Source organism: Leguminivora glycinivorella, chromosome 8 (genome assembly GCF_023078275.1).
Source record: "Leguminivora glycinivorella isolate SPB_JAAS2020 chromosome 8, LegGlyc_1.1, whole genome shotgun sequence".
Classification (NCBI taxonomy): domain Eukaryota; kingdom Metazoa; phylum Arthropoda; class Insecta; order Lepidoptera; family Tortricidae; genus Leguminivora; species Leguminivora glycinivorella.
This window is the reverse complement of record NC_062978.1, coordinates 10,978,725-10,988,839: the sequence shown is the minus strand read 5'-3', so window position 1 is coordinate 10,988,839 and position 10,115 is coordinate 10,978,725. Positions and strand designations below refer to the sequence as shown.

Genomic DNA, 10,115 nt, shown 5'->3' with positions numbered 1-10,115 from the left:
CTGTCAAGAACGCCTTTATGCGCAGGTGATAAGGTTCAATTTAGTATGGCAAAAAAAGTGTGAGCTCAGTCCCTATTGTAGGTCGATGATTCCTATAGCGTCATCCTTTTCTTGTCAAAACGATTCAGTTGCGGACCAGAGACAATATCGGTCTTTCATTCACTTGTACGCGGTTCAGTTTCGACTCTGAACATTGGAGGTCATGGTAGCAAATTGAGACGCTCAGTTTAGGCACCTAAACTGAACTGCTCTGCGTTTGAATCGTTTTTAAAAAGATCGTGGTAAGGCTGCAGGTTACAATAAAAGCAATATTGGGGGCACAAGTAGCAGAAAATTCGTAGAATTTCTGTACAGACTATGTATAAATATTACCGTTTCATTGCCCAAGGAAATATACTACTAATAATCATTTTCATAAAATGAGTTTTTGATTGGTTCACATCCAATCACAGTATAAAAATATAAAATACTACCTATTTGTTACATAATTCGTAAATATGGTTCTAAAGCCCTTCTTTGTATGTGAAGTGTTTCATATTTGATGAGGCATTTATTTACTTGGCTAAGGAATATTATTACTATTTTCCAAATAGATTTTTAAAAATTTAACTCACTCACTGCATGCCATACATATAACAAGAGCTTTACTAAGCATTTTACTCATTACTACTAAACGTTTCCAGGTGTTAAAAGCGTATTAACATGAAGCAACCCTCAACATAATAATTTACTATCACAGAGGAATATGTAAATAAGGATAGAGTTGTAACTCCATAAAGTCACCAGGCCCCGTAGCCGAATGGCATTTCTCCGACGCCAAACGAAAGCGATACGCCGCTGGCTCTGTCGCGCCAATACGCAAGCGCGATAGAGATAGATATCTACTAGCGCTTCGTTTCGTGAGCGTTTCGTGAGCGTTTGTGCCATTCGGCTAGCCACCCAGTAAATGCAAGTTATTTGTAGTGACATCTAGCGTCATCCACGCGTCAACAAGTAAATTATTAGTACTGCTACATGCCAATAGATGTCGCGACGAACGATAAGTCAACTCAAAATTTTTAGCTAATATTACAATAGTATTAATCAGTACTCTGTTTTTAATTCCTTCTGCTTGTAATGTAAGTTGTAAACTGTTTTAATATTATATTTTTGGCAGGCGCCACACTGTTGACACCTAGTGTCGAGTAGTGGTACTGATAATTTACGAATAACTTGCATTTACTGATATATGGAGTTACAAACTGTTTCCTTACTTATTTCTCTATGCTTACCATATTTTATTTGTAAGTTGAACACAAACTCATTATGAGGTATCTTTCACAGTAACATTTTTCTTTGACTTCATTGATGCATCGTGCCAGTCGAATTATAGCATTATTTGCTACTCTCTTCATTGAGCTATTTTTACTAAATATATTATTTTGGAATGTCACATTAATGTCATGTGAAATAATCACATTATTTTGGAATGCCATTATTTGGTATCAGCATACGACAAAAACGCCGTGGGCGGTGTAATATTATAGTTACTTATTTTGTTATACAAAGGTGCAAAGTTGTATTTGAACGCCGAGTGTGGAATTGAAAAACGAGCAAGTGAAAGGATTCTATAGTTGAACCACGAGTGAAGGTCATGTCACCATGTTCAAGGTCAATTTTGTTTATCCACTAGTGGATAAAATGCGTTTTTACCGGCTGGTATTAAAGGATAAAACACGTGTTTCCGAGCTAGTGAGGGGCAAAATATTTGGCGTTTACACATATAGCACCGTGGTTTGTTGTCAAACCAACAACAGCTAATGGCGTGCCGGCTCTTTCTATACGCAGTAATAATAGTTCAATGCTGTTACTATGTCTACCTAACTATAGTAGTATCTACATGAATACCGCAAAGTGTCACAATACAGAGTACGTAGCCAAATGCACAAACGCTCACGATAATATCTGTTTCGTAGCTATCTATCTCTATCGCTCTTGCGTATTGGCGCGACAGAGCCGTCAGCGTCTGGCGTCGACGATTGCCAGTCGGCTGCACAGACACTTTGCTTGCAATCTTTTTCTAGGCGCATCATACCCTTCAGTCATTAGATTATAAATTTAATTTATTTAAACATTAATTACTACTACGTTTCTAATTTGCTTTGACTAGTATTTCTCGATATCTCGTCCTGTTGGTTCCTGATTGCGTTATCGCTTAAAACTGGTCGAGCTGAAAAATAAAGAAACAGATGTTAAGGAAAATATTAAATTATTAAAATACCCAGGAAAATGTGTTGGTTTGAAAAGGAACACATTTGTAACATAAATTCATGCGAGACAAACAATCGATGTTAATGAGGTGGCACACTCAAAGGTTATGATAGATGGCGCCACCCTATTAGCACACTTCGGACACTGGCGATCAAATTGTATACGAAAGAGGCGCGTTCCCAGCACACAGTCTAAGCTCGTGTAGGTGAACGCGTACTATGCTTGTATGAGTGAAATATGACAGGCCGACTGTTCGCGTTTTTGACAGGCGGTAACTGTGAGGAAACCGAGAGGGGGTGGGCGGCGCTTTTAGCGGGGAGCGGGTGGCCATACTATACGATAGTACTCTTTATTATACTGCGCTATTAGTCCATACGTGAGAGTGAGAAGATGATATGTTTTTTCTCTCTCTCACATATGAATGACAGTGACATGCCTAGGCACTTGCACAGGTGCCACCTGGTAGAACAAAATGTCAGTGTGCCTCCTCATTTGGGCACAGTTGTGAGTACTACTTTTGTCAAATTTGATTGCCATATAAATATTGAAGATATTGTTTTTTTCCTTTTTTTCATTAAAAACTCCAATTTTCCCTCTTTCATACAAGCGCGGATCCAGCTTCGTGCCCAGGGGGGGGGGGGGTTACGTGGTAAAGGCCCGGGGCCCCAGGGGTAGGTCACGTAGTCTATTTGTATGGCCAACTTAGGTTCCAGGGGGGGGTCAAGACCCCCATGACCCCTCCCCCCCCCCTGGATCCGCGCATGCTTTCATAGGCCGCTACAGAATACACAAAACATTCCATCTCATACTTAAATCTAAAGGTATATTCCCATAATCTTACTTACCAAACATTCTGAGAAGAATTTTCTCGATTCCATGAATGGGTGACTCAAAGCTCAGGCAGAGAAGGGTAGCCAAGAAGAACGTCAAAATAATGTGGGATATGGCATTTGCCACCTGCAACAATAATATCATAATGTTATCATTGTATTATACTAATATTTATATGTAAGTTTACTTATTGTATTTGTGTATTTTTATTTTATAATAGTAGGTATCGACATGTATTTAATCGTTACAATCTCATACTGGCTTTATAATCTTGTGCACCAAACTAAATATCTCTGTTTTGCCCAATGGTTGACTGGTAGAGAATACCTTAAGGCGTTAAGTCCGCCATTTGTACTTTTTATTGTTTTTTTTATACTACGTCGGTGGCAAACAAGCATACGGCCCGCCTGATGTAAAGCGGTCACCGTAACCTATGGACGCCTGCAACTCAAACAGTGCAATAAAGTTTAAATAAATAAATAATATAACCAACTGTTTAACATTCAAATCTAATTTTTCTATGTGGTCATAGGCTCTGGCTCATGGGCCTCTTGAGTATTGACTCAGTGCATGCTGTTCGTATAAAAATACCCAAGTCACTATAAGCGTGCCGTTCAAATTTGAAGAGTTCCGTTCTGGCCATCATCAGCAGTTCCACTGCACCAAATGTCACTGTTCCGTACCTAAATGCATGCTGTTCCTTTATTAACACAAAAATCACCATATGTATGCCTTTCAGATTTGAGGAGTTCCCTCGATTTCTCCAGGATCCCATCATCAGAACTGGGTTCTGAGAAAAATGGGACCAATCTGTATGTATATACATTCAATCAAAAAAAAAATTTTCAAAATCGGTCCAGGAACGACGGAGATATCGAGGAACAAACATAAAAAATAAAAAAAATAAAAAAACATACAGACGACTTGATAACCGTCCTTCTTGAGATATGAGGCGACGGTTAAAAATTGTACAGATGTAGGTAGTGCGAAAAGGGTTTCTTTTGTATTTTTCCGGAAACGTTCGTATTTGTCATGCTCGTTCAGTCAATGTCAGTACATCTTGCGCTGAGACTGACAGAAATAGCATGACACGTTCGTATCACAGCAAATCAGTCAAGGCAAATCCTTTCGCACTACATCTGTACCATCGCATGAAAATAAATTGCAATTTGAATTCTAATATCTCTGATTTCCAAGTTTAATCAAATCAGATGTTGTCAAGCTGTAAAGCTGCCTTTCCCACGTCAACCCTCGCTGTTTTAATTGCCGTTATCCGTAACTTTCACCGCAGGGTACGTAGCCAAATGCACAAATGACGTTAGTAGCTATCTCTCGACGCCGCACCAAGGTGCGCGACGTGGGACGTGGGTGACGTCATTTCCAAACTCGAATGGAATTGGGGGCACATGTTGCCAGGCACAGTGATGGCAGATGGACCAAAATGTTGACCGAATGGTGGCCGCTATCAGATGTAAGAAGCGCCTGGCATCCGTTGGCTCGTTGGCTGGACGACATTCGAAAAACTGCGGGGCACTTCTGGATGAGATTAGCCCAGGACCGGGATAAGTGGCGTACACGAAGGGAGGCCTATGCTCAGCAGTGGGCGACTAATGGCTGAAATGATGATGATGATGGGCTATCTCTATCGCTCTTCTGTATTGGCGCGTTTCTGCGACTGCGTTTCGACTTTCGATCTTAAGTGTCTACGCTAATACTAGCCTATCGGGAGCCTTCCTACGCAGTACCATAAGTTAGGTTTTATTTTGTGGCGATAATTCTCTCTGGATTCTTGCCATTTTAGAAATATGAATATAAAATTGATATCCGCGATTTACTAATCACCAAACAACACTTAAACATGACTATCGAACCTAATATTTATAGGTAATGATAAGATGGTTACTCGTACTTGAGTAACCAAATTATCGATCGAATAACAATGGTTCAAACTTGGCTGTCTAGCAAAAAATGTTTGGCATGAAGAAAAGCGCCTAAACGATCACTTCAAGTATATTCAAGTGCTTTCAATCTACTCAAGTACTTATAAAGAAAAAGTCCCTAAGTTTCATGATTTCCGTATCTTGCCCAAACTTTGATTCAACTTGTATATATCTAATGAAATGTCGCTCTTATCGATTCAGGAGATTTATTAGGCACGTAAAAGTTTTGTATTTCGAGATGAGAGAGAAAACGAGTTTGAGAACTGACCAACCAAACATAACCATGTTGATTAGGGGTTACCGACCTAATAATAAATGTTTGCTATACATCCTTCATATAAATGTACTTTGGTAACATTCTAAATTATTACCACATATGTTACCACATTATAAGTAATGCCTAAAAATGGCGTCATATGGGGTCAATGGATAACTTTATTATTATCACATAAGCGTTTTTAACAAATTGTTTAATTCGAATCCAGTATAAGTCACCTTTTTGCAATTTGTTTGTGGTTCTTTGGTTCGTTTTTGTGCATTCTAGTACCTATTGTGAATAATTGTCATACCAAACTAAACAATTGTGGTAACTATTATATAATAGTACATATCCTTCCTATTTAATTACGTACTATTTGCCCTCTGGTTCTTGAACAGATTTCTTACTGCAAATAACCTAACCACACAATTTAAATTTTGATAAAAACGTCCGACTCAGTGGACCGATTTCCATCAAACCAAACATGGCTAAGAACACTCCCGACAGTCTCGACTGATACAACAGAACTTTCATTTTTTTTTAATCGGTTCATCCGTTCGGCAGCTACGATGCCACAGGCAGACACATACACAGACAGACACATTTATGCATGACTGTGATAAAACATAAACAAAATCTTACCACTGTGAAGAATGTAATATGTAGTGGATGCCTCAGCTGCCCAACATAGTACAATTCGACGACTCCATTGACGAGGTAAGCACAGAACGTTAGCCGAGAGAGCGGTACGAGGAACTTCCATGACAGCAATTTTCCGAGATAACCTGTGAAAAATTAGAAAATGTTTTGTTTATAATAAATAATCTAAGGTTTGCTATGATACACGCAAGTTAACGAAGAATGTAAGTTAGGCGCGCGTAGGTTTTTCAAACATCAGAGTGTGCTAAGCGCTTAAAAAGGTAGACAACAGTTTAATGTTGACACTAATTCATGGTTAGGCTACTTATTAACATTTTGAAAATTATTCATATCAAATATATTTTTCCTTCGCGAGTGATATCTAGCCAATTTTATTTTTCAACGCTATCATTACCGTACGGTTTTTAAATATTTGCGCCTCAATTAAAAACTAAAATATACTAAACTCCTTGTCGGATGGTCTCGACAAGGTTAAAAAATTAAAAATGAAGTGACACATAAGTCAAAGTCATAAAAAAGAAAAACTGATCAAGTACATATTTCAGAAGATTATAATTCAAAATAAGGAAAATAAGTAAAGGGAACCCAATGAAAATTAAATTAATTAAGACCAAACAACAGTGAAGACACTCGGCCAAGGATAACCAGTGCACCTTATTCGGTAAGTCAAATAAATAAATAAAGTAAGGATTACCTCCATTGCCAGTAGCGCAGGCAGTAACCAGCCACCCGTTAGCGATGCCCCACGCGACCTTATGCAAGGAGATGTACGCCGCAGCCTCGATGGTGTTGTACTCGTACCAATCCTGGTAGAATACGGACACGGCGAACGTGGTCACCGTCCCGAGAATTATGCTAGTCGTCCACGCGAACACTTTAAAAATGCGAGAGAATTTGTAACTGAAACAGTAAATATATTTTTAGTTGATTAGATGACCGGCTCGAATGCATAGGTATAACTCGATTTGCTTTTTGTATGTCCGGATGTACTCCTCTACAGGTCGCAATTCTCAACCGATTCTCGTAAAATTTTGTAACCGAATTCTATGATCATTATTATATTTCAGATTTAGGAAAATATTGATAATAAGGAAGTCGACTTAAGCGCCTAAACTATGTATGGTGCTTATGACCAGCGTGACTACTTGGCTGTGATGTGATAATGAATTCTACATCTCATAGAGAAACTATTATTAAGTTGTAGGTAGGTACTTACATATAAAATATTTTTTATCTTTACTGTGTGTTTAGTGTTATACTTTTTAATGTTATTTAATTTTTATGTGCCTACTGAAACAAAAAATAAAGAGTAATTTTAAGAGATTACTACGTCATGTTACACCTCACTGACACGGGTGTCACATCATATTATTCACCTAATTTGCTTCGCAATAATACGGTTTTGCATAAATGTTACCGAAAAAGTAATTCCATCAAAATTTCGAAAATATTTACATAATAAAATAACGCTTCGTTTATTTACATTGATAGGAATGATAGGTAACTAACTAAACAGTGATTCAAAAACGTCCAATTGATTCCTAATCAACTAACTTATTTATGCATGAGAGTATTGAGAGTTAAGAACACCTTAAGACCTTAATGTCGGCCTAGAGACCTAAATGTGGGTGGCGCGGCGTTCAAGGACTTTAAGCCTCATTTAGACGGCGTGTGAACTCGCATGCGCTTTTAGTTACATTGCGGGCTGTTGAGGTTACAATACAATTTTGCACAGCCATCAAATACCACAATGTAATAAAACTCGTATGCGAGTTCTCGTATCGTCTAAATGGGCCTTTAGAGGGTCGTCACCGTCGTAAACCGTCTGTCACCGAACTTAACGTTCGCTATATTTTTTAAGCGTGAATTTAATTGATGTATCTGTTAACTGTTTTTGATGCAACTGGCCCTTAATGTTAAACTCTAATTCGTAGGTATGATTATTTACAACTTTGTCAAATCAAAATGAATTTAGGGAACTTACTCTTTTTCCTGTATCCTGTGGAGAATATAACCAGTAAGCAAACCCATGAAGTACGTAGTCAGTTTCATGTGCGTCTTGATATACTCTGTCTTGAAGTAGAAGTTAGATACTATGTCAGTAAACTCTCTGGAAAAGATTTCAAAGATGCCATGAGTCATACGTTTCATATAAAAACAAAAGATAATATACGTTGACCAATAAGCTGGTTACCGAAGTATGTTAAAGATAAAGTGATAATTTGGAATTTCGTACTGAGACTCTATTATGAGTTTTTAATGTTTAAGAAAACGTTACCCGATAACTTACAGAAAATTGATTTTAAGTTCTTGTAGTAACTGTTTAGGGGCGCTTTTGGCTTTCTCCTTATCAGGAATGTCGCGATCGAGAAATTATCTAAATAATTAAAAACAAGCTATCCACAACTTACATTAGTTTACTCACATTAGCAAAAGAAACGGTACTTAAACTTTCTATCACTTTTCCATAGTAGGAAGATATTGCAACAAAGAAATTTTCATATCGTGTGCGCTGAAAGTGTTCCAAAGCTCTTATATTTTTGTCCAGTCTCAAGCTTACTAGATATCTGCACACTCACTTGGCATAAAACAATAAAGTCGGGTCCAGGTTGTCCTTATACGTGATAACAGCAGGAATCACGACAGAAACCAGGATACTGATGGAGAGCAGGATGGGGCCCACTCGGCGCCACCGCCACAGGCTGAAGATGAAGATGGGCGCCACGAAGAATAGCTGAGTGTCCACGGAGAGGTACCATGATTGGAACATGCACTGCAATGGAAATGGCAACTATACTCGTAGAACTTTAAAGTCAGCATTCAGAACATTTTCTTTAAGACTTTTTCTAAATGGATACATATTAGAAACTTGCATGACAGAGTCGCGCTGAATATCAGAAATACAATAAGTAATATTATGCGCATGACAAACTGGAATGCTAGGGGCGGCCGTTGGAACTAAATTGACTCCATAAGATTTAACATGGAAAAACATACAAAATGAGGGATTGACTCCAATCTGTCCCCATACCCTATAGGTGCTACGCTTTTGGTGCGTCCTACGATGACTTCGTACAAGTCGTACAATCAGATGGACGGTATTTTAGTTTCATTTGTCATTAACATATCCTTAACTGGTTTAAAGAGCCTTTTGAAGGTAAATACCCAACAGATACAGAGTCACTATAGTAGGTATTTAAAAAAAACAATTATTATCTTACCAAATGATCAGTGTTGACGTAGTTGTTGATATACAGGATGTTCGCCCACCAAGAAGTCATGCATCGCTCCTGTTCCAGTTGCATCCTGTCTTCCCACAGAGGCCCTTCTCCGATCTTCGGCAGCCACGTCATGTAGAACAGAATCACTACCATATACGCAGGAGTTACTCTGGAAAAAAATGTTATAATGTAATAGTCTCTTGGGCGTTGTATGTTGTGTAAAAATACTGGTGACGACAGATCTAGGAAGGAATGAAATCAGAGATGCGATTTATACTGAATATGCCTGCTGCAAGTTCTTTAACCCCTCGTATACGGCCTGTCAATTTTTAATCATTGAAATAGTGACCTTGACATTAAAAATAATAGATTAAAATTCCCACGCACGGATCTGTGTCCAAGCATACTAGGGGTTAACCCGCACAAACTTGTAGATGAACGCTCCTACTAGGCTTTGCGCAATACACGTGCATGACGCGCATCATTTCCATGTCTGTGTACATGCGAACCAGTGAGGCGCGTCATCACGTACGCACGCAACGAAAACTGTATGCTCAATGAGCTAACAACTGCGTCATATCCGCCGGCGGCTTGTCCGCTCTCTAGTATTGTATTATAAAATAAATATGGTCCGTGCTAGTGACAATACTTTGCTGTATAGCAATGCTCAAACGTCTCGCGAGGAAGTCGCCAGCTGTTTGGCCACCTGTTACACCAACCAATATTAGCTAAAGATGTTCAAGCAAGCTCAACAAACGAGAAAACGAAACAAAGTATGTAAACAAACACTGTAGGCCCGTTGATTGGTTTTCAGCTTGTGCACTAAACTCGTAAATGGAACAACATTGGACAACTATGTACTAGTAGTTAATTGGCCGCGTGAGCGACATCAAAGGCCACGAGCACGCGCCACTGAGGGTTCGCCACAAAGGACTCCCATTGTTTATGTAGGCG

The 10,115-nt window shown here is 38.8% G+C and overlaps 1 protein-coding gene across 1 annotated transcript in view; it reads right to left on the bottom strand.

The window, feature by feature from the left end:
* Nucleotides 1-945: 945 nt before the first annotated feature.
* LOC125229165 (nose resistant to fluoxetine protein 6-like) overlaps nt 946-10,115 on the bottom strand; it is a 63,251-nt gene continuing 54,081 nt past the window's right edge. Inside the window, exons 6-12 of the mRNA XM_048133953.1 lie at nt 9,162-9,330; nt 8,520-8,713; nt 7,925-8,050; nt 6,635-6,840; nt 5,923-6,065; nt 3,096-3,207; nt 946-2,209 (exon numbers count right to left, since the gene is read on the bottom strand). Coding sequence (XP_047989910.1) covers nt 2,124-2,209; nt 3,096-3,207; nt 5,923-6,065; nt 6,635-6,840; nt 7,925-8,050; nt 8,520-8,713; nt 9,162-9,330 — 1,036 coding nt within the window. The 3' untranslated portion in view covers nt 946-2,123. The remainder of the gene's footprint in view (nt 2,210-3,095; nt 3,208-5,922; nt 6,066-6,634; nt 6,841-7,924; nt 8,051-8,519; nt 8,714-9,161; nt 9,331-10,115) is intronic.